The following is a 23,615-nucleotide window of genomic DNA, read 5'->3' as shown; positions in this document are numbered from 1 at the left end:
GTGGGGAAATCAATAGTACAAATGTCTAGTGTCTTCAATTAATACTTGGCATAAAGAGGAAATGAGGGAGGAGTCTTCTGGTTTGGGCTATGATGGAGTAACTCGTATTATTATTTACCTTTTTCCATTAACAAGCAGAAAACTAGAGAAAGATATGCAGGCAGATCTCTTTGTATTGTGCTTTGCAGATATTGTGGTTTTTACAAATTGAAGATTCGTGGCCACTCTGCGTGGAGCGGGTCTATCAGTGCCGCTTTTCCAATAGTGTTTGCTCATTCTGTGTCACATTTTGGTAATTCTCACAATATTTATAACTTTTTTCAATATTATTGTATTTGTTATGGTGTTGATGGGAGCAATCCATAAACAGTCTACAATAGGAATAGAAAAGAGTTTTATCTGAGCCAAATTGAGAACTATAGCCTGGGAGACACAGATCCAAAAGCATTTGAATTGTGTTCTGCTCCAAATTGTGTTCTGCTACTACAAAATGGGGGGCTTATCAAGGCAAGAATCGTAAAATTACATAATTGTTTGTCAAGAATTATAATTGGAGCTGGCAAGAAGTAAAGGTGCTTGTTAAGCAAGGTTTGGTTGGGGACCAAAATGGTTTCATAGTTACATGGGGGACCTTGAAGCCATAAAGATGCAGCTGGCAGTGGCTAGCAGATATATTTTGAGAACAGCTGGTGGTATCCTTGAGTTTGATACATTTCAGCAGATTCAAGTTCTCAGTGATGCAAGAGTGTGTCTGAAACCACATCCACGATAGCCACCCGGCTCCATTTTGAATACCTGAACCACAGTTATTCCATTTTTATTTTTATTTTTATTTATTTGTTGGCTGCACTGTGCAGCCTGTGGAATCTTAGTTGTCCGACCAGGGATTGAACCCATGCCCCCTGCAGTGGAAGTGCAGAGCCCTAACCACTGGACCACCAGGAAATTCCCTCCATTGTGATTTTTAAATGCATTCTTTTCTTTAATGGTTAAAGCAGATGTACAATGTACATTTAATACGCCACAAAACAGGCTGTTCTAGCTCGCATAAAGTTCAAGTTAAATCACGTATAAGCCAGAATGACTTCCCCATGCCCCCTTCCATCACAGTGATCTGTGATCAGTTGTCTTTGAGGTTACTGTTATAATTGATTAGGGGTGCCACGAACTGCACCCATATAGGACAGTGAACTTAATTGATAAATGTGTGTGTTCTGACTGAATTATAAGGGTCCCAGAAGAAGAGAAAAAGGAAGGGTCTGAGAAAATATTTGAAGAGATTATAGTAGAAAACTTCCCTAACCTGGGAAAGGAAATAGTCACCCAAGTCCAGGAGGTACAGAGAGTCCCATACAGGGTAAAACCTAGGAGAAACACATCAAAACACATATTAATCAAACTAACAAAAATTAAATTCAAAGAAAAAATATTAAAAGCAGCAAGGGAAAAACAACAACAACAAAACACACAAAGGAATCCCCATAAGATTATCAGCTGATCTTTCAGCAGAAACTCTGCAGGCCAGAGGGAGTGGCAGGATATACTTAAAGTGATGAAAGAGAAAAACCTACAACCAAGATTACTCTACCCAGCAAGGATCTCATTCAGATTCAATGGAGAAATCAAAAGCGTTTCAGACAAGCGAAAGCTAAGAGAATTCAGCACCACCAAACCAGCTTTACAATAAATGCTAAAGGAACTTCTCTAGGCAGGAAACACAAAAGAAGAAAAAGACCCACAAAAACAAACCCAAAACAATTAAGAAAATGGTAATAGGAACAAACATATTGATAATAACCTTGAATGTAAATGGATTAAATGTCCCAACCAGGGCTTCCCTGGTGGCGCAGCGGTTGAGAGTCCGCCTGCCGATGCAGGGGACACGGGTTCATGCCCCGATCCGGGAAGACCCCACATGCCACGGAGCGGCTGGGCCCGTGAGCCATGGCTGCTGAGCCTGTGCGTCCGGAGCCTGTGCTCCACAACGGGAGAGGCCACAGCAGTGAGAGGCCCGCGTACCACAAAAAAAAAAAAAAAAAAAAAAAATGTCCCAACCAAAAGACACAGCCTGGCTGAATGGATACAAAAACAAGACCCATGTATATGCTGTCTACAAGAGACCCACTTCAGACTTAAGGACACATACAGACTGAAAGTGAAGGGATAGAAAAAGACATTCCATGCGAATGGAAATCAAAAGAAAGCTGGAGTAGCAATATTTGTATCAGATAAAAAAGACTTTAAAATAAAGACTGTTACAAGAGATAAAGAAGGACACTACATAATGATCAAGGGATCAATCCAAGAAGAAGATATAACAATTATAAATGTTTATGCACCCAACAGAGGAACACCTCAATACACAAGGCAAATGCTAACAACCATGAAAGGGGAAACCGACAGTAACACAATAATAGCAGGGGACTTTAACACCCCACTTACACCCACGGACAGATCATCCAAAATGAAAATAAATAAGGAAACACAAGCTTTAAATGACACAACAGACCGGATAGATTTAATTGATATTTATAGAACATTCCACCCCAAAGTGGCAAAATACACTTTCTCCTCAAGTGCACGTGGAACTTTCTCCAGCATAGATCACATCTTGGGTCACAAATCAAGGCTTGGAAAGTTTAAGAAAATTGAAATCGTATCAAGCATCTTTTCTGACCACAATATTATGAGACTGGAAATCAATTACAGGAAAAAAGCTGTAAAAGCCATACATACATGGAGGCTAAACAGCGCCCTATTAAATAAGCAAGAGATCACTGAAGAAATCAAAGAAGAAATAAAGAAATACATAGAAACAAATGACAACGACAACACAATGACCCAAAACCTATGGGATGCCGTAAAAGCAGTTCTAAGCAGTTTGAGATTTCATCCATTCTGTAGCCCATGGATCAAGGAGTAATTTTGACTTTCAAGTATTATTATTTAGGAAATACACTTCGTAAAGCTATAGCTGCCATCGATAGTGATTCCTTTGATGGATCTGGGCAAAGTTAATTGAAAAACTTCTGGAAAGGACTCACCATTCTAGAAGCCCTTAAGACTATTCATGATTCATGGGAAGATGTCAAAACATCAATATTAACAAGAGTTTGGAAGAAGCTGATTCCAAACCTCATGGGCGACTTTGAGGGGCTCAACACTTTAGTGGAGAAGTAACTGCAGATGTGGTGGAAACAGCAAGAGAACTAGAATTAGAGGTGGAGACTGAAGATGTGATTGAATTGCTGTAACCCCATGATAAAACTTTAACAGATAAGGAGTTGCTTCTTATGAATGAGCAAAGACAGAGGTTTCTTGCGATGGAATCTACTCCTGGTGAAGGTGCTGTGAACATTGTTGAAGTGACAACAAAGGATTTAGAATATTACGTAAATTTAATTGATAAAGCAACAGCAGAGCTTGAGAGGACTGATTCCAATTCTTCTTTCTACCCATTCGTAGAAAGAAGTTCTACGGTGGATAAAATGCTATCAGATGGCATTGTGTGCAACAGAGAAATCATTTGTGAAAGGAAGAGTCAATTGATGTGGCAAACTCCACTGCTGTCTTATCTTAAGGAATTGTCACAGCTGCCCCAAACGTCAGCAGCCGTCACCATGGAGGAAGACCCTCCACCAGCAAAAAGATTATGACTCACTGAAGGCTCAGATGATGGTTAGCAGTAAAGTAATTTTAGACTCAGGTATATACGTTGTTTTTTGGACAAAATGCTACTGCACCCTAAATAGACTACAGTGTAGCATAAACATAACTTTTATGTGCACGGGGAAACCAAGAACTTGGTGTGATACTTTTGATAGTCACTTCGTTGTGGTGGTCTGGAACCAAACCTGCGATGTTTCCGAGGTATGCCTGTGTAAAAGAACTGTTTCCAGACATTGGACAACAGCCTGTTCTGGACTGATCTATGGATGGGTCAGGTGGATAGACAATATAAAGCAACTGAAGAAAATGGATGGTGTGTCTGGTGCAAGGAAGGGAAATTGAAAGTGAAACTACACGAAAAGCAAATAAAGTTCCTTATCAACATAGACAAAGATACTGACTCTGAAAAAATGGAAGCTGATGGCAGGTATCATCTGAAAATGCTCAGCATTCGCGAGTGCTACACAAGCTAATTAAAATGGCAAGCAAACTCAAAAAGCATATAACAAAAACAGCAAATATTCTGATGTGAGAAACGATCCAGTGTTTTACTCGCAGGAGCGCCTTGAAGGCGCGGTTTCTCTGGGCCTCTCTCAGGTCTTGCTTTTGCTTTGCAATATGCGACCGCACCTTGGCCAGGTAGCGCACGTGACCTTCTCCATGGGGGTCGCCCCCGCCCTGCTGGAGCCGCTGTGCATCAAAGAAGAGGTCGTTGCTGAGGTAGGCGCCCTGGAGCTCCCTCTCCAGCCCCTCGACCACGGCCATCAGCTCGGCCAGCTGCTTCCTCTGCTCGTCCCCGGAGGCCCGGTTGCTGAAGGCGCAGTACCTGTGCCCGCACTCCCGGACCAGGCCCCTCAGCCTGACGTTGTCTGTGTTTGCTACGTAGTCACGCAAGGATTCGTCCGCTAAGTCCTCCTTGTGGGTGAAGAGGATGACCGTGTGTCTCAGGGCTCTCACCCCAAAGACCTCCTTCACCCTGGTCACGGCCACCACGTCCTGCTCTGTGAAGCGCCCCAGCTGGGTCACCAGCAGCAGCACGTGAGGCCCCGGGGCCGAGAGCAGGTAGCAGTCCCCGATGTTCTCGTACGCCTCTTGGTCCTGGGCCCTTGCCTCAAACATGGGGGGCGTGTCCACCACCAGGACGCTCCTCCCATCCCACGTGCCCGTTGCGCCCTGACACTTCCTGGTCACCGACTGGGCCGCCAGCCTGGACTCAAACACTGGCTGGCAGAGGACGCTGTTCCCGGTGGCGCTCTTCCCGCTGCCTGTTTTGCCCACCAGGATGATCCGCAATGAGGACGAGGTTGCAAACAGCTTATGTTCTATCCCGCCTATAAAAAAAAAAAAAAAAGAGTTTTTCGTGTTTTACTAAGTCATTGATTGAAAAAATTTTTATTTTATGTTGGAGTTTAGTTTATTAACAATGTTGTCTTAGCTTCAGGTGTGCAGCAAAATGATTACGCTATACATATACGTGTATCTATTCTTTTTCAAACTCTTTTCTCATTTAGGTCATTTCAGAATATTGAGCAGAGTCCCCTGTGCTATACAGTAGGTCCTTGTTGGTAAAGTTAGTGATTCTTAAGATTTTTAGGTCACGGACCTTTCATGGTATCTCATGAAAGCTATGGACCTCTCTCCCTGCCAAACAGTGATATTTAAATACATACAAATGTTTGCAGACAACTTGAGGCGACTCTTGAATGGCAGGAAGCCCACACTGGGAGCCCGAACTTGGACGCATAGCCAGGAGTAAGAACCGCTACACTGTGAAGGATGCACCAGGGGCTTCCTCAGGACCAGGGAAAACACAGCTTTCAGAAAGCTGGTCCCTGAGCTTTTCCAGGGATGCTGCTTAGCCCAGTTTCATGCTAAATAAACGTGAGATTAGAAAGAGGTGGAGGATGAGAAGTCATCAGTGAGAAACTATGATCACCTCTCTTTCGCCCACCAATTAATTCCCAGGCACACAGGCTGCCAATCACATTCATCTGAACCTTGGGGGTAAAGGAAGTCTCAGATGTCAAGAGCTCCAGTGACCTACCACCGAGGACCAGCTGAATGTCCCTGGGTTTCCTCTTTTTGGGTGGGGAGTTGGATGTTTGGATGTGAGCCTACAGAAGGCTTGTCGTTAAAGTCAAGGACGGAGTCTTGTGACGGGACACGCTGTCCCAGAACATACAGTTTCGATTGTAATACTTGGAATTAATGATGGAATGTTTTGGTTTAAAACTGTTTGCACCGTAACTGCTTTTATTGCTAACCGCCTGACTTGGCTGCTGTGAAATTGAGCTTTTCTTGCCAGCATAATGTGAACAGGAAGACGCTGGGTTCCGGATGGCCGACCCAATAGTTCAAAATTAGAACGAACATCCTGTTACCCTGGGATATAAAAACCACACCCGTACAAGACTCGGGGTCTCACCCTGCTTTTGGTGAGGCCCCGATCGGTTTGCGCTTTTGTGCGTAATAAACGCCTATCACTAATCTACTTTGGATTTGCACTGGATATTGGTGTTCTGTCTTGGTTCTGATTCCTCTCTGAGGGAAGTTCGCAGGTGTGTGTGAGACCGCAACAGTCTGACAGATGACCCTGGATCGGTGGCTGAGGAAGAGATGATAAGACCATCATGTATAAGAAATACGTGCGTTGGAAAGATCGTCAATTTGGCTGATAGAATGACAGGAAATTAGAACAAAAGTGGTGTTGTCGAGGGTGACCCTGCATCAAGAGCTAAAATCTTCAAGGGATGAAGAGAGTGAGAATCCGAGGATTTCTGGAGTTCTTAGGAGCTCAAATGAATTAAGTTCATTTTAGTCTCCTAAAATCTGTTATTGTTATTCCTTTTACCCTGTGTTGGTTCTTCCCTTTCTTAAGTATCCTGGATTTTTTTTTTAGCAAACACGATTTACTAAATCTTTATGGGGAACTTTTCCTCTTTTCAGTTGAGTGCAGGCAGGGAAGGATATCATTTTCACAGTTCGTTTCCAAGTCCCCTGACCTCTGACTTGAAGTTTCATTTCCTCATTTCCCATACATCACAGCACAGGGGAGAGCTTCACACTCGGGTGTGTGTGCTGTGATGATGGTGGGGAAGATAAGAACATGATAGCTGCCTTTTCTTCTGCAGTGGAAAATAACTGGGTTTCTTTTCTGTCACTGTGTTTGAGGTGAGGGAAAGGAGGAGAGAAAACAGTGACTCTTCCCTGATGCCTAGAGCTCTTGAGAATTTGGAGGCTTTCTTACCTTCAGCCATAGTCCCGTATCTGCTCCTCTGAAGCCCTTCCATTCTCTTCTGGAATAAAAAAAGGAAAGGAATAAAAAGCAGGTGTCCATATGGGACTTGGTAAGGCCTGAGAACACCTCCAATTCAGACAGCCAAGAATAATTATCCTTAGATGAGCCGTTTCAATCGCTAATTTTCTAACTTATATTTTACTTTCAAATATCCATATATAACTTTAAGCAAGCCAGGTGATGCTAGGTTATATTAACACAATGAACTCCTGCTTTTCCCTCATCCTATAGGAAAGCATGAAATGTTTGAAAACAAGTCAGTTGATTATCTCCCCTCTACCTGAAAAGGCATGAAATAAAGAAAGTCTTCTTCTGTGGAATGAGAAGCAGGATTTTGTTTATTGTGTTATTATTACTATTATTATTGGAATCAAAGTAAGCAAACTTGCTAGACTAGAGAATAAAAATTGCCTTGCTGTAAATGACATTGGCTTGTTTGAAGTACTGGCCATTTCCAGCCCCAGAAACTCTTTGAACCAGATGGATATCCCAGTGGCAAGGAGGAAAGTACAATGTACCTTCCAATGGGAGTGTGGAATTGGGGATCCAGGGCTCCTGTGAGGACGGACATGAGAGGATGAGGTAGAAGACGGACGAGCACGGCCACCACCCTCCCTCCCCTCTGAGCAGCTGGTGGAGAGAAGCTGGTGCCATGACTGAGGGACAGAGTCAACATTCAGGACAAATTCAAGGTAAATTCATTTCCTGCTCAGTTTTAAACCACATGTCTTCCCTTGTGGGTCTCCCAATAACCACTTAAAAATTTTTCCAGTAGATATACCCAGAAATTGGCAAAACTATGGGGATAAATGTTTCATTCAGATGAGACATAATATTGTGTCGTTCTTCTTGGTGCTAGAAAAGGTGAGCATGCATTAGAAAAGGCAAGCATGCAATGTGCCACTATAATTAAGATGATCTCTGAGACTATATTTTATTTATTCAGTTTTAAAGATTATGCAGTTCTGAAGCAAACATTTTAAGGGGAGAAATACACAGAGTAATGAAACAAATGCCCACTACTTGCAGTGAACAGATCTAAGTATTTTGGCATTTTCACTGCTGCTGTTTGGTTTGACTGAAAAAGTTAAAGCATTACACATATAGTTCCATTTATTTATTTTTTGACTCCCCCCAACCCGTCTCATTCTCCCTCTTCCCTTCAGAGGCAACCAATATTCTGAGATACACATGTATGTATAGGTAATATATAGTACTTTTTGGCATTTTAATCTTTTATGTCAGTGACATTATTTATGTAGCATTTTATCCAACTCAATTTTATTAACAAACACTTGGTGTGCCAAAATATGTGGTTGCTACTACAAACCACGCTGCAGAAGAATCCCCCTACACGTCTCCTTGTGCACATGGACGATTTCTCTGGGATATGTAGTTTCCACCTGACAAGGTACTGCCAAATACGACTCCAAGAAGCTTGTGCTAAGTCATACTGGCAGCAGCCATGGGTGAGAATCCCCCCAAATCTTCACCTACGCTTGGTGATATTAGACTTTTAATTTTTTGGTCACCCTGATGGGCGTATCTTAGGATGTCTTAATTGGTTTAAAGGTGCAGTTTATTGATTAACATTGAATTCAAAACGGTTTTCATAGTTCATTTGCTATTCAGGTCGATTCTGTTATTTCTGCCTCTTTCACATGCTTCTGTTCACTCAGGAGGGAAGACTAGAAATGGCCCTCATTAGGGAAACCAGCCCTTGTCACATGCTCAGAATTTATTAAGGCAACTTCCTTCCTTCCTTTCCTTCTCCTTCTGCACCACTTTCCTTTCCTTAAGCCCAGAGAAGAGCATTTTCCTCACCACATTCTCCCACACGCTGTCCTGGCCTCTGGTCAATAACACTCCAGCTTTTGCTAAAACTGCTCAAATCCTCTGACATCTTTTCTACTTCAGACGGCAGTTGCTATATATTGGAATCAATATATCGATGTGGTAAAGACGATGACGACAGTGGTGACAATGTTGATGATAACTTTACCATGGTAATAATCCTCTGTGCAGCCGTTTGTAATTTTCAAGTTTCTTTCATGTCCATTCTTTGAATCGTTCTCCTAAATTCCCTATGATGTGATCAAGATAGGTATTAAAATTTCTATTAAAATATTAGGAAACTGAGTCTCAACTGACCTGCCCACGATCACACAACTTCCATGGAGCTAAGACCAAAACATGGCTCATTTTGCCTGTGTATTCTCCTAGATTTATCAGGATGGAGAAGAGATTATATAGTCAATGAACCTCTTGGAACACCACATACCATGCTGCCATCCATGGTCAGGACATAAACTGAGGCAGGCAGGCTGGAAGCTTACCCTAAAACTAACAAAGGGAACTGTATTGCAAAATCTTGAGTGCAAAAAAAAGATTATTCAAAGGTAAAATCGCAGGGCCAGAAGTTGCTCGGAATGGAAGTATTTCAGTTTAAAGCAATCTAGTGTTTTCCCATGACTTGATGATCAGTGTGACCCAAATGGAGCTCTGTGGCCTCACAAAAGCCAGTCAAAGTTCAGGTTACATTAGCAGAGGCGCGCACGGTCCTCCTGAACCGTCTTCTGAGTGGGTCAGGCTGCCGGGGGAGACACGTCCCACAGAGGAGTAGATTATTTTGGACAGATATTAACAAATAATAAAGTGTGCAGAGGCTAGTCAGAAAGGATATTGATGGAGATGCTAAAATGAGTCATAGAATATTAAAAGGACAGAATCAAGCCTAGGAAAAGATCGGGAAACATCCTGAACTCGAAGGAACGTGACACGTGTCAATCACATGGTAGACAGAAGAGGGAGAATCGCGAGTGGAGGCAGATTTCTTCTCCACAAGGAAAACCCTTTTAATCTTCCCCCAGGTGGGATCAGGATTCGTGAGAGAGTCGCGGGCAGCATGCGGGCAGAGATTATAAGAGTATCTGACAGGAGCAGCAGGAGGATGTAGCTTAGGTAGGAGGTTGAAGCCAATGAGCATATAATGTACCTCCTGATTTGTACACTACACGAACCTGATTTTATCTTGACGGCACCTTACTTTATCAAACCATTGGAAAGCAGGCTCTCTCATGCTGTTTTAGGAAAGATAAAAATATTTTCTGTCTGCCTGATTCATATTCTCCTTCGCCCATCTGCCCCCTCCCGCTGTTTCCTGGTATCACTTGTGTCAGAGTTTAGCGTTGTGATTTCATAACGCGGCTCTCACAGGAGCTTTAGCAAAGTGTTGGTTCCTGTACACACTGGAATCTGTCTGCCATGCGGTCGAGTTCGACATCGTGTTGTAGGAAAAGTGTGGGTATTTGGGGGAGAATGGGCTGGTTTTCAGAAGATCAATGGAACAATGTTCACTGAGAGGTTCCGTTTGGAGCACGTGGCTCAATGAGGGCGGGAACATAATGACCCCGAACTTGTCCTGTGGACCCCTAGGAATAGACTCTCGGTACCCAGGCCTCAGGGGGCGTGGTGCTTGTCAGGGATGGGGCGGGGCTGGTACGGGGAAGTGAAGAGCTAAAACTGAGACGTCCGCCCCACCTAGTTAGGGCACCTGGTGAGTTTCAGTTTTCTCATCTGTCAAATGGGATGAGAATCTTAGTGAAGCTTTATGAAACCCCGTGAAGCTTATGAAAGTCAGAAGAGCTAAGAAGTAGGCAACTAGACGGAAAAGACCTCCACGCTGTGGAAAGCTGTGGGCCGTGAACGCGGGGTGAGCGGTTCCCGAAGCCGCTTCCCTCCCGCTAGGAATCCGCGGTTGCCCATAACGCTCACCATCGGCGCCCCGTTTCACTGATGGGAGAGCCCAGAAGCATGGTAACCGGTGTCAGATCCCACGAGAAATCAGTAGCCCTGACTCAGCCGCGGCCTCCAGGACGCGCCCCCCCTCCCTGGCCTCCACCCAGGACGCTGGGACCCCGCCGGGTTCCCCTTACCAGGCGCGGCGCTGCGGGCTGGGTGCCGGCGGGTCGGCGCGAGCGCGCGGCCGAAGGTTCCAGGGCACGGCTGCAGGGCAAGAAGGAAAATGGGGCTGACGGAGTGCACCCCCTGTCCCCGCAGTTGGGGACACCCCCTCCGGATGGGGCGAAACTGCTGCTGCGGAAACCGGAAAGCAGCGAGTTCGGAGCGTGCTTCCCCCCAATGGGATGCTTCCTGTCGGAGCCCGCGAGCCCCTCGCCCACTCCCATTTCCTCTGTAAGACGTGTGCAAAGAAGTGATGTTTGGAGCGTGAAAGAGAAGAACACGGGCCCCAATCCCCCCAGTTCCCCCGTTGCTAAAGAGCCCTGTTGCCTCCGCGGGCGTGTCGTGCTCTCCGGCCACCATTCCCGGAAGATCAACGTTTCATCTCTCCTGTTGAGTCCAAGTACCTCTCACTCTAACACAGACCACGCTGACCTGAGTCTCCCTGTGAAAGCACCTACAAAGAGATCTACTGAGAAAATTAGTTATTTTCTTTGGCACAGGAAAGAATCACTGGCTTTTCAGGAAGGAGGACTTGTCTACCTTCGTGAAAAGCTGGAGCCCAGATGTGGAACAGGTTAGAATGGAGCCTTCCTCCTTTCCAGAAACTCCCCAGGGCTGGGAGGCAGAAAGTGACTACCCTTGTCTTTTGTTTCTTGGGGCTGGGTGTCTCTTCTTGGGGGTGTGTGTGTGATGTTTGAGGAGTGGTAAGCAGTTCTCTTCAGCGTATCCATGAGCTATTTCGCCAGCATGTGGAAGAATAGATCTTAGGTGTTTTCAGAGGTAGTAAATCAAGGGATATACACGATTTAACACTATTTCCAAAGTAAAAAGGAGTGCCTAAAATTAATGGTGTAGAGTGAAAGGAAATATAAAATAAATAAGAAATGGGCCGAGAAGGAGATTGAATGTAAGGTATAAAAATAATGAAGACCCCAAATAATAATTAAAACAAAACACTACATCATTTTGGAAGACAACTACTTTTAAAAAAAAAAGAGGTAAAAGACAAATTTAGAAAAAATCTCAAAATATTTTATTGCTGGAATAAGCAAGCGCAAATGCAGTTGTATAAGAAAAGTCAAACATTGCCACTATCAGATAAAGGCTCCCGGGGCAGAAAAAAAGAGTCTTGGGTCATAGTCTAGCTCTGGCTTCCCCAAGGAGTTATAGGAATTCCTCTTCTAGGGAGTTCAACCCATAGGATATTCTCTGGAAGGCGTAGTGGCATCTGCCCAGCCAGGTGATGAATATTGAATATTGTACAAGAATTGAATATTGTACAATACTGAATATTGTACAAGACTACGTAAGAGGGTATGCATTGTTTGAAATCTTCTGCTTGACAAACTCATCTTGGGGGCTTCCCTGGTGGCGTAGTGGTTAAGAATCCGCCTGCTGATGCAGGGGAGATGGGTTCGAGCCCTGGGTCAGGAAGATCCCACATGCCATGGAGCAACTAAGCCTGTGTGCCACAACTACTGAGCCTGCGCTCTAGAGCCTGTGAGCCACATCTACTGAAGACCGCGTGCCTAGAGCACGTGCTCCGCAACAAGAGAAGCCACTGCAATGAGAAGCCCGCGCACTGCAACAAAGAGTAGCCCCCTCTCACCGCAACTAGAGAAAGCCCATGCGCAGCAACGAAGACCCAGTGCAGCCAAACATATAAATTAATTAATTAAAAAAAAAAAGAAAAACTCATCATGACCAAAAACAACTCTCAGAAGTAAGTCAAATATGAACCTCTTTAGATAAAATGACAGTTGATCCAGGCAGCAGGGCATGGAAATATGAAAGAAACTTCATCAGCACACGATCAATGAATTTTTATTCTTGAAGAGATAAAAGAAAAGGTGAGGAAAAAAAGGAAAGAAAATGAGAGTACATGTAAGTAGTAGAGATATATATATGTATATATATATATATTCACTCAAATAGACAGTTTTTGAGAAGTTATAGCATTTTGACCCTGTGTCTGGTTCAGGAAACTCTTCCTATAGGACAATAAGGAAAAATAAGTTCCAGTTCTGATTTGCCACGTTTTGCCCTTAGAAAATCACTTGACTCTCAGTACATTACTTTCCTCTTCAAATAAAAGGCTGTTAATGATAATTACCCTTCATACCTCATGAGGTATTTTTCATCATAAAATATTAAGGCAATAAATTGTTATTATATTATAGTGTTCTCTCTACAGCTTCTGTTTTCTATTTTATGATCAGTCTTATATTATTTTGTTTTATGATCTATCTTGTATTACATGTGTAACATTAAATTGTATATATTTTAAATTTTTTTGGCTGCCCGCGCATCACGCGGGATCTTCGTTCCCGACCAGGGATGGAACCCGTGCCCTCTGCAGTGGAAGCGTGGAGTTTTAACCACTGGACCGCCAGGGAAGTCCCTAAATTACATTTTAAAAACTAAAAATCGTGTCTTCCATTTACTTATGAGTCATGTTGCATAGTTCTAAATCTAAGGATTAGAAACTAGCAATATTTTAGAGAACAAATACAACTTTGACTGCACTTTGTAAATATATTTGATGACTAATCATGCCGACCTTATATTACCGCTAGCTCCCAACTCTATATATAGAATAATGTGGAGTAGTTATTATTATGAAGAATAAATGCGGAGTATTCATGAGTGTGAAATTTATGTATTTATAAGTATGAGATTTATTTATGAGGATTATTATTATGAGAAGTTTCTTCTTAGACTTTTTGTTTCTGTACTATATTCTTATGGAATTTAACCTACAAAGTGCTTTCACTCATGTTACTTCATCATACATGAAAGCTATAAGGATTAATATTAATATATACATCTCAAGAAAAGCTGAATCCCCTTGTGCCCAAGGTCCTGGAGCAAGTTCATAGGGGACCGGCTCTGTCACACAAGCCCTCTGCACATCTCCTGCTCTTTCCACTGTCCCCCACAATGGTCCTGGTGATGCCCCAAGCAGGGTGTTTTACCCACGGATGTCAAGCCTTCCTCTGATCCTACACATTTCTATATGCTACAGTCCGCATGAGAATTTTACAATCCTAACACTCATATTTATTTTAAAAATCACATGTCCATTTACAAACAAGACAAAAATAATAAGCAATGACAGAAACTGGAGGGCATATGTGGACACCCTGACGTGAGAAAACGAAAGCTGAAAGAACAAGCAGGTTACAATCAACCCCATGGTAAGCGAAGTCTTTGGCTTACAACGCACGCTCATGCGCACGTGGCCCTGGATGGGCAAGCTGCGGACACAGGCGGTCTCCGCTACGTCGTCCCCTTCCTGGGGCCCTCAGGGTGTGGAAAGAGTGCCTCCATGGCTGAGAGTTCCTGCATGGGCCCAGCACGACGCTGAAGGCAGGAATTGATAATGGACTTTTTTCCAGCCAGGCTTCACAGAGCCCAACTCCCTGCCCCACTACTATGGCCCTCAGGTACCCCCCCACCCAACTGCAGGCCACTCTAAGCCCATAGTCATCCTGAGTCTCTGCAGGCCTTTAACCCGAGGTGCCATCGAAGTGCATGCGCATAGGCCCCTTCTCCACGTGGAGCTGGGATGGCCCTAGGATGCCTGCGCACAACCTCCTGGCCCTTAGCACCCCTGAGCCCTGGTAGTATTGGGATATCTGCCTCCTCCTGTATCCACACCTCCTAACTAGCACATGGCTGATAGAAAGACTTCCTTTAAAGTGTTCTGTCACATTCAGAAATATGGAAATAAACAGATCCTAGCGTTTGCTTACACAACGTAAGGCTGGCATTCACAGACTTATGTGGGTTGGCCCATCCCCTGTAAAAACCCCACGGTACAGCCACACCTAACCTCCGGTGCTCTGTGGCTCTCTGCCGATGACCCTGCCACCCCTCTCTTCTCCATTTTGAGACAGGCGCTTTATTATTATTATTATTTAAAAATCCAGATAGATGACTACATTGAAGACATTGCATGTTATTTTCCCCAAATCTTACTTCATTTTGGACAGACATGAACCATAATACATGCTAGAAAGTTGGAAACTGTGTTATTTTCAGTGTAGTTACATTTAACTTCTTGGTACTAAGCCATTGTACTGGTAAATAAACCGATGTATCAGAAGTAAACATTAATATGTATGACTGTGACATCTCTTTCCTTGATGATAATAAAAATTTACAAGGATCAGGGGCTTCCCTGGTGGCGCAGTGGTTGAGAGTCCGCCTGCCGATGCAGGGGACACGGGTTCGTGCCCCGGTCCGGGAAGATCCCACATGCCGCGGAGCGGCTGGGCCCATGAGCCATGGCCGCTGAGCCTGCGCGTCCGGAGCCTGTGCTCCGCAACCGGAGAGGCCACAACAGTGAGACGCCTGCGTACCGAAAAAAAAAAAAAAAAAAAAAAAAATTACAAGGATCACTGAAGGGAGATATCTACCCATAAGAACCAGAAAACATCAAGAAGAGAGAGTGCAGGCTATGCTCTGAATGTTTGTGTCCCCCTCCCCAGCATTTACATGTTGAAAACCTAATCTGGAGAGGATGGTATTAGGAGATGGGGTCATCGGGAGGTTATTAGGTCATGAGGGTAGATTCCTCATGATTGGGATTAGTGCCCTTGCCAAAGTGCCCCTTCCATCCAGGTGAGGACACAGCCAGAAGCTGGCAGTCTGCAATCTCAGAGAGGGCTCTCCCTCCAACCGGACCGTGATTTTGGACTTCCAGCCTCCAGAAGTGTGAGAAATAAATGTCTGCTGTTTCTAAGCCATGCAATCTGTGTTTTTTGGGTTTTTTTTTTAAATAGCGGTCCAAAGGGAGGAAGGCAGTGTCTAAACAAACAAACACAAGCTCAAAATAAAAATAGCTGTTTTCCCTTTGCTATGAACCCATTTTCTACTAAAAATCACCAGTCATTCCACTATTTTTCAAGAGAGGACCGAAACATCAAGCTAACTACGTTTTAAGGACGTTTTAAAATTGCACAACTTTATTTTAAAACTGTTTACTGGAGGAAATATGAAACTCTTGAAAACTCTGATTCCTTTGAAATCCCCCTTCAGACCCAAGTGTTCAGTTCCTTTCTTGCCAGGTTACCTGCAAGACTGAATATCACCCTGTCACGGCCTCTGGCCGGTGCCTGCAGAGCAGGTAGAGCAGGACCAGGGCGCCCATTAGGGTGCACGCGCCCAGCTTACGCCAGTTCCCCCGCGCCTTGGGCCACCGCCACAGCCAGGTCAGCGGCCAGCGCTCCCGCCGCCTCTGCTCGCAGAAGGCCACTCGCTCCGCCACCCTGCGCAGCCTCTCCGCGGGGTCCGCGCCCCCCAGGGCCTGCGCCAGGCTGTACAGGTCGTTGGTGTAGGGAGCGCCGCCGTGGTGCCTCACCAGCTCCTCCACCAGCCCCATCAGCGCCATCACCTGCGCCTCCCGCTTCCCGCCGGCGGCTCGGTTGTCGAAGGCGCAGAATCGGTCCCCACACTCGCCCACCAGCTCCCTGAGCGCGCGGTTCTCGGTGTCGCGCACGTAATGCTGCAGCGAGCCCCCAGCCAGGTCTTCCTCGCGGGTGAAGACCACGATGGTGCGCGTCACGATGCCGTCCCCGAACAGCGCCTTCACCCCACTCCAGGCCTGCTGGTCCTGGGCCGTGAAGCGGCCCAGCTGGGTCACCAGGAGCAGGGCGTGGGGCCCCGGCGCCGAGAGCAGGTAGCAGCGGCCTCTCTCCGCGCAGCCCGGGTCTGTCTGGGAGACTTTGGAGCTGAAGAGGTCCGGGGTGTCAATGATTTCCACGTCCCACTTGGCCCACCTGAAGCTGCCCGTGGCGCAGGTCCGGGTCACCGACGTCGCCCCGAGCCTGGAGAGGAAGCGCTTCTGGCCCAGGATGCTGTTTCCCGTGGCGCTTTTCCCAGTCCCTGACCTCCCGGCCAGGAGGAGCCGCAGCCTGGGCTCCTGCAGGGCAGACTCGCGGGCTTCTAAACCTGTGAGCACCAATGATCTGTAAGCTCCCGAACCTGAAAGCACATATCCTGGCACCCGGGTCCCCTGGATGCCTTTGAACAAAGGAGAACAGAGTGCTTCGACTTCTGCTTTTCGGACCAAACCTTTACCGAGTGCCCTGGTCGGAGATCTGTGAACTCCGGGGGATCTCTACCCGTCTACTTCTTCCCTCTTTGGCGTCACACATACACCTGTAGGTGCACCAGCACCCGGTGAACGTTTCTGTAGAGGACATCCCTGTATGATACAGGCCATTACTTCGTGTGACATGACCTGTCATCCACACTGCGCAGAGCTGCTCCCTATTGGACAACTTCAGTGGCCTCTGCCTTACTTCCCCAGATACCCTCTTACTGAAGATAGGCAGGAGGGCCAGTGGGCCTGGCCACGAGGGCTGTCTGCTGTCCCACACCCTGGGTTTGAATCACAGCCCCACCCCCTGCCAGCAGTGTAACCCTGGGAAGATGCTTAATCTAAGTGCTAAACCTCTCCTGCACAAATGGGATCATTAATGTAGCGCCGTCCTCACAGGGCTGTTGGGAGGATAAGATGAGACCATCTCTTCTCCCCTCCCTCTTTCCCTCCTCATCCTCTCCTCTCTCTTAGACCTGCTGCCTAATAAGATACCTGGTTAGCCCTCCATCCTTGTTCCCTAACACCATCTACCTGGTGAGTCATGTTCCCTCTAGTATATAGTTGGATTCCCTCTACACCCCCTTCTGTGGAGATCAGAGGAGGTTTATTCATTTTACCTTAGGGACGGAGGTGCAGGTTAGTCAAAGAACTCAATATCTCACAGCAGGTCAGGGGCAGAGATCTAGGTCAAATGCCAGCCCCAGGGCTCTTTGCTGTTTCATCCCAGCATCGAGAAACCTCTGGGGCTTCTCTCTGTTCGGTGTTGAGTTAGCCCATCCCCCTTACTACCCAGAGCTCATACCTGGGGGCAAACACGCGTTGTGAGGCATGTTCTTACCATAGGCGTTTTCTTCATCTCTTGCTGTCTTCTGTCCTCTCATGATTCCCTGAAAGTGTCCCCAACACAAGTTATTTATTTTTTCATTCGCTCACTCGTTCATTATTCATTCGTAGGTAAAACTACCTACTAGGTGTCAGGCAAAGCCCCAAATGCTGGTGACACCACAGTGAAAATGTCATAGTTCCTGCCCTCTCCGAGCATCAGAATTTAGGGAAGACAGTGGAAGAGCTCGGTCTGTGGTTGGGACGATACTATGAGAACACCTGGTGAGCTTGTGCTGTCTTTTCAGGGCCTCGAAATGCACAGAGCAGAGGGGAGATGACAACACTTACTCTATGTCAATGAATAAGCTTTTGATGTTCATTTTCCCAGGTAATTCTATGTCAGTGACGTAAGTTGTAGAAAATAAGTTTTCCCTGGAGGTTCAGCATCTGGGGGTGGGGTGGGGGGTTTGTCAAACCCTGAGAACAAGAAAGTTTGCTCACTGACTTAAGACCTACCTTAGGGTTGTTGGCCTGGGAAACAAGAAGAAACTTGGAATTTTGGTTTTGGAAATCAGAAAACAGACATATTTCCCAAGCTGACCTGGAAAGCTCCTGACTCTGTGCTCAGAAAACCACAAAATTTGGCTCGTCCTAATACGTCTAGGAGGTGGGATCCAGGAGGTGGAGGAGGGAGACCCCGAGCTCACCTGCCGCCATGAACACATCCAAGCTACAGCTACGTATAGAGCAACTCTCTCTGAGAATGACCTGAAGACTAGCAAAATGGCTTTTCCACAATCAAGGCTGTAAAGAAAGGACCACGTGGAGTCTGGTACAGGGGAGGAGACGCAATCTAGTTGGGACCTGAGTCCCTAGTGGGGACCTAGAAGTGGAAGGGGCTATCCCAGGCTTGGGGATCCTCCCTGGGGAGTGGGGAGTTTGAGCCACATACTAGGCACCGCAGGCCTGGGCTTGACACTGGGAAGATGAGCCCCCTTAGCTGGTTTGAAAATCAGTAGGGCTTACTGGAGGGCTGTAAGAACCTGACACTCTGGTCTTGAAGAGCACAAGCATGCTTGCTCTCAGTCCCAGTGCAGAGGCAGTACATTGAAGACTGCCTGGTGCTCTGGCCAGCCTGCCGGGACTGCCCCAGAGCACCTCCCAGCCCTCTCCAGGCTCCCATTCCAGCCCCTACTGCTCCAGCACTGCCCCCCACAAAGGCCGAGGCTGCCATTGCCAGTGGGCATGTGTGCACCAGGGAAGGAGCAGAGAGAGCTCCGGTGTGTGGCTCCAACCCCTCTGGCTCTCTATCCTGCCTCTAACCAAGGGGTACACACTGAGGAAAAAGCAGAGGCAGCTCAGAAGTGCAGCCTCAGGCTCTCAGGCCCTGGCCACACCCCCAGCCAAGGTGAAGACTGTCATCACATCTGGGGGAAGCCCAACTCCCTTAGGACTCCTGCCCAGCCCCTTGGTCCTTGACTCCTTCCACAATAGGCTAACAACTAGCCCTGAGCCGAGGAGAAGCCCTGGCTGGCACCTGGCTCTGGCTCTAGCCCTCTGCCTCCAGCCTTGCTTCCCACCAAGGTGGTGGCCGCCAGCACACTGTGGGAGAAGAAGCAGTCCCCGCTCACTTCAGATCCAGCTCTCCCACCAAAGCCACTGGTGACAGGCACACTGCAAAGGGTTGCTACCCACAAGGACATGCCTTTGAGACCTGGACAGGTAACCGTTTCACCTAATTTCATAGAGACACACAGAGAAAGTCAAACAACATGAGAAAACAAAGGGATATGTTTTAAATGAAAGAACAAGATAAAACCCCAGGAAAAAACCCCTAATGAAACAGAGATAATAATTTACCTGCCAAAGAGTCCAAAGCAATAGTAATAAAAATGCTAACTGAACTTGGGTAAACAACAGATGAACACAGTGGGAACTTCGGCAGAGAATTAGAAAATGCAAAAACCAGTCAGAGCTGAAGAATACGATAACTGAAATGAAAAATTCGCTAGAAGGAATTAAGAGCAGATTAGGCGATGTAGAAGAACACAGAAGACAGACTAGTGGAAATCATCCAATCAGTACAGCAAAAACAAAAACACATTTAAAAAAACGAGGAGAGTTTATGGGACCTCTGGGAAAAGGTCAAGTGTGCTAACATTCACATGATAGAGGTCCCAGAAAAAGAGAGAGAAAGGGGTAGAAAATGTATGTGGTGAAATTGTAATTGAAAACTTTCCCAACCTGAAAAGGGAAACAGATATCAGGTACAGGAAGCACGGAGCACCCCTGTCAGAATGGTGTCATCCGAAAACAAGAAACAACTGGTGTTGTTGACGAGGATGTAGAGAAAGGGGACCCTAGTACACTGATAGCAGGAATGTCAATTGGTACAGCCACGGTGGAAAACAGTATGAAGGTTCCTCAAAAAATTAAAAAGAGAACTACCATATCATCCAGCAATTCATTCCTGGGTATATATCCGAAGAAAACGAAAACACGAATTCAAAAAGACGTGTGCACCCTGATGTTCATAGCAGCATTATTGATAATAACCGAGGTATGGAAGCAACCTAAGTGCCCATCAACAGATGAATGAAGAAGGTGTCATATATATACAGACAGGTAGATATAATGGAATATTACTCATAAAAAAAGAATGAAAAAGATAAAAAAGAATGAAATCTTTCCATCTGCAACAACATAGATGGACCTGTAGGGGATTATGCTTAGTGAAGTAAGTCAGACAGAGAAAGACAAATGCTGTATGTTTCCACTTATATGTGGAATTTAAAATAAAGCAAACAGAGGAATATAACAAAACAGAAATAGACTCACAAACACAGAGAATAAACTAGTGTTTACCATTGGGGAGAGGGGTGGGGGAAGGGGCAAGATGGGGAAGGGGATTAAGAGGTACAAACTACTGGGTATAAAATAACTAAGATACACCAATGTAATGCACAGCACAGGGAATATAGTTAATTAATATTTTATATTAACTTTATATGGAGCATAAGTATAAAAATGCAGAATCACTATGTTGTATACCCGAAAGTAATATAATATTGTAAGCCAATTATACTTCAGTAAAAAGTAAGTAAATAAATAAGTCTAAATATAATCTGTGTGCTGGAGAGACTGGGATGCTCCCCTCCAGCTCTTTATGTTCTTGCCTCAAACCTGAGGCTTTTTGAAGTAGAATACCCACTCCAACATTATTTAATACAATTAAACGTTCTGTGGTCAAGTTTGCCTGATCACACGAGCGCCTGAACACGACAGCACAGTCTCCCCTCAGTCTACTCCAGCCTCATTCCCACCTAATCCCCTCCCCAGTCAGCCCCTCCACAAACAGCAGATTTCAGGGCCTTTTCCAACCCACCTTGTGCATTCATTCCTAGGACCATTCATCCCACCGCACATTTCTGCCTGAGTCCTGTCTGTGTTTCAACGTCCATTTCAAATTCTACCTCTTCAGGTCACCCACCTGGTTCCTACAGGTAACTGTGTTCTCCCCCTATTGGCACCAACAACGAAGCAAAAGCAAAGGGAGAGGCTGGCTGAGTAACCTGTCTCTGGCCAAAGGACTCAGATGGTAGGTTTGCCTAGAGCTCAAGCCAAAGCTGTGGGTGTCTCTGCAGTAACGCTCCTGCCGCTGCCCCCCCCACTCCGTTACCCACCCCACCCCCATCACCCCACCCCCCCAAAGCTTCTGTAAAGTTTACCCCAGGGCTAAATCACATAATGTGATTCCTTATTTTGTGTCTAGAAATCAACAAACTCCCTTAATTGACACCAGAGCAGCCCACAGAGCCCAGTTTGGGGTGGGGAGCAGATGTTCAAGTGATCATGTAGGGCAAGGGTTGAGGACCAAGTTCACAACCTTAGCTGTCTCTTGCACTATTGTGGATAGCGCTAAGGAGAGTGGAGGTTTTAGGAGGGTTCAGCTCAGATATATACAGAATTTTCACTTTGTAACTTGTTCTGAGGTTAGCTTCCCTTATAAGTCCCCAGGAATATCTTTTGCATTTGCTGCACATGCATTTGGGGAGTGTTCATTGCCTTCTGCGGTAGTTCTAGCAGAAGGACTAAGGGAGTAGGGAAGGAGAGAGAATTTAGTCCCAAAGAAGAGCATGTGCGCTGCAGAGCTCGAGAAGATTACCTGTTCTTCTGAACTTACTGTGTTTGACACTCAGAACAACCTTACAAACCTAGAGGCACATGAAGTTACCGTTTCTAGATCCTGCCCCCTTTTCACAAACTTACTAGAACGCAGCTGCTCACTCAGCCAGCTTCACACAGGCAGAGCTCTTCCTGTTCCCCACAGGTCCTGCTCCGGGCTGGTTCCTTTTCCCTTGGGCTCACCGTTCCTGCAGGATTGGCAACAGGCTCTAACGCTGGCTCCAAGAAGCTCCTGACCTACCGCCTGCCCTCGGACTGTGGGTGCAGTGGGCGGTTTCCTCTCCACACATGGAGGAAGTCTCTGTGCCTCTCAGACCTCAGAGTTCAGGAAGCTCAGGGAGGGGGGCGCCCAGTGGTGATGACTTAAAGAGACAGAAACATTGGCCAGTGAGGTGGTGGGTGTGCAATGTTGTCATTGCGAATCCCACCCGCTGCTTTGGGCTATGGTACTGTTTTCCAGAGGTTCCTGTGACACCAGCATCTTGTCCCTGGCAGGGTCTATAACCTCAGTGGGGAAGAGCACTTTAGGTTTCTGAGGACTCGTTTTGTTTCTGACCTTTGACCAGCAATCTTATCTCCAGTTTTCTTTTGCTTTTCAGGCATTTTTAAAAAACAAAATAAAATGGCCTTCCTTCCCCAGGACAGGAATTTGAGAGGAATCTCTGAGTGAACCTCAGAGTGGACAATGCCACCAAAGTGGTCCTACCTGCTAGGAACATCACACGCAAAGTCTCTTCATTCTGAAAGAAAAGGAGGGCTTTTCCAGCTATTAAAAATAGGACAGCCGGCAGAAGACAGAAAATCTTTATACAGGGCTTAACCTAGCCATCTCTGTTAGTACCTCCAACTCGAGTGACTGTTTCTCCTCTTAGGAGGGTCATGAGAAAGGTGAGTAAAATAGCCAATCATTGTGTGGAGAGAAGTATTTTGGTGACACATGCCCTGGACCTGGTTAGATTATTAACAAACCGTGTGATCTTGCCTAACTCACTTCAACCTTCTGGAGCTGACTTTCCACGGATATAGTGAGGGGATTAACTTCATCTGAAGCTAATGGGCTGGGGTGTGATGTTCACCCATTCCTGCCAGCTCTTTAGTGAAGAACCCAACTCCCACTGAACTCCACCTGGTCACCCCCCCCCCACTCTGCCCCCTGCCCATACCCTCCAGCTTTATTGAGGTATAATTGACATATAACAATGTATGTGTTTAAAGTGCATGATGTGTTGATTTGATACACTTTTATATTTCAGAATGATTACTGCCATAACATTAGCTAACACCTGCATCATGACACATAATTACCATTTCTTTTTGGTGGTGAGAACATGTAAGATCTACTCTCTTAGCAATTCTCAAGTAGATAATACAGAATTACACTATAATCACTGTGCTGTGCATTGGATCCCCAGACCTACTCATCTTCTACGTGGAAGTTTGTACTCTTTGACCAACATCTCCCCATTTCTCCCATTTCCCAGCCCCTGGTAATCACCATTCTACTCTCAATTTCTATGAATTTGGCTTTTAAAAATTCCACATAAAAAAGTGATATCATACAGTATT

General features: G+C 45.8%; 1 protein-coding gene across 1 annotated transcript; it reads right to left on the bottom strand.

Annotated features, from left to right (window-relative positions):
- Positions 1–1,148: 1,148 nt before the first annotated feature.
- LOC101273055 (uncharacterized) lies at positions 1,149–22,384 on the bottom strand. Its single transcript, XM_049714995.1, has 7 exons — positions 22,134–22,384; positions 21,250–21,384; positions 17,878–17,926; positions 16,027–16,957; positions 10,903–11,119; positions 6,917–6,965; positions 1,149–5,000 (listed from the first exon to the last, which is right to left on the bottom strand). Exons 2-7 carry the CDS (start codon positions 21,256–21,258, stop codon positions 4,114–4,116), a joined length of 2,142 nt encoding a protein of 713 aa, XP_049570952.1. The 5' UTR covers positions 21,259–21,384; positions 22,134–22,384; the 3' UTR covers positions 1,149–4,113.
- Positions 22,385–23,615: the final 1,231 nt, after the last annotated feature.

The sequence above is a fragment of the Orcinus orca genome, chromosome 9, assembly GCF_937001465.1.
Source record: "Orcinus orca chromosome 9, mOrcOrc1.1, whole genome shotgun sequence".
NCBI classification, from domain to species: domain Eukaryota; kingdom Metazoa; phylum Chordata; class Mammalia; order Artiodactyla; family Delphinidae; genus Orcinus; species Orcinus orca.
This window is presented reverse-complemented; position numbering and strand designations above follow the sequence as displayed.

Coding starts and splice junctions, on each gene's coding strand:
- LOC101273055 (XM_049714995.1), bottom strand. Junction 16,958..17,877: donor AGATGAAGAAAACGCCTATG/GTAAGAACATGC, acceptor CTTTGTTCAAAG/GCATCCAGGGGACCCGGGTG. Junction 5,001..6,916: donor ATACGGGACTATGGCTGAAG/GTAAGAAAGCCT, acceptor TTTTTTTTATAG/GCGGGATAGAACATAAGCTG.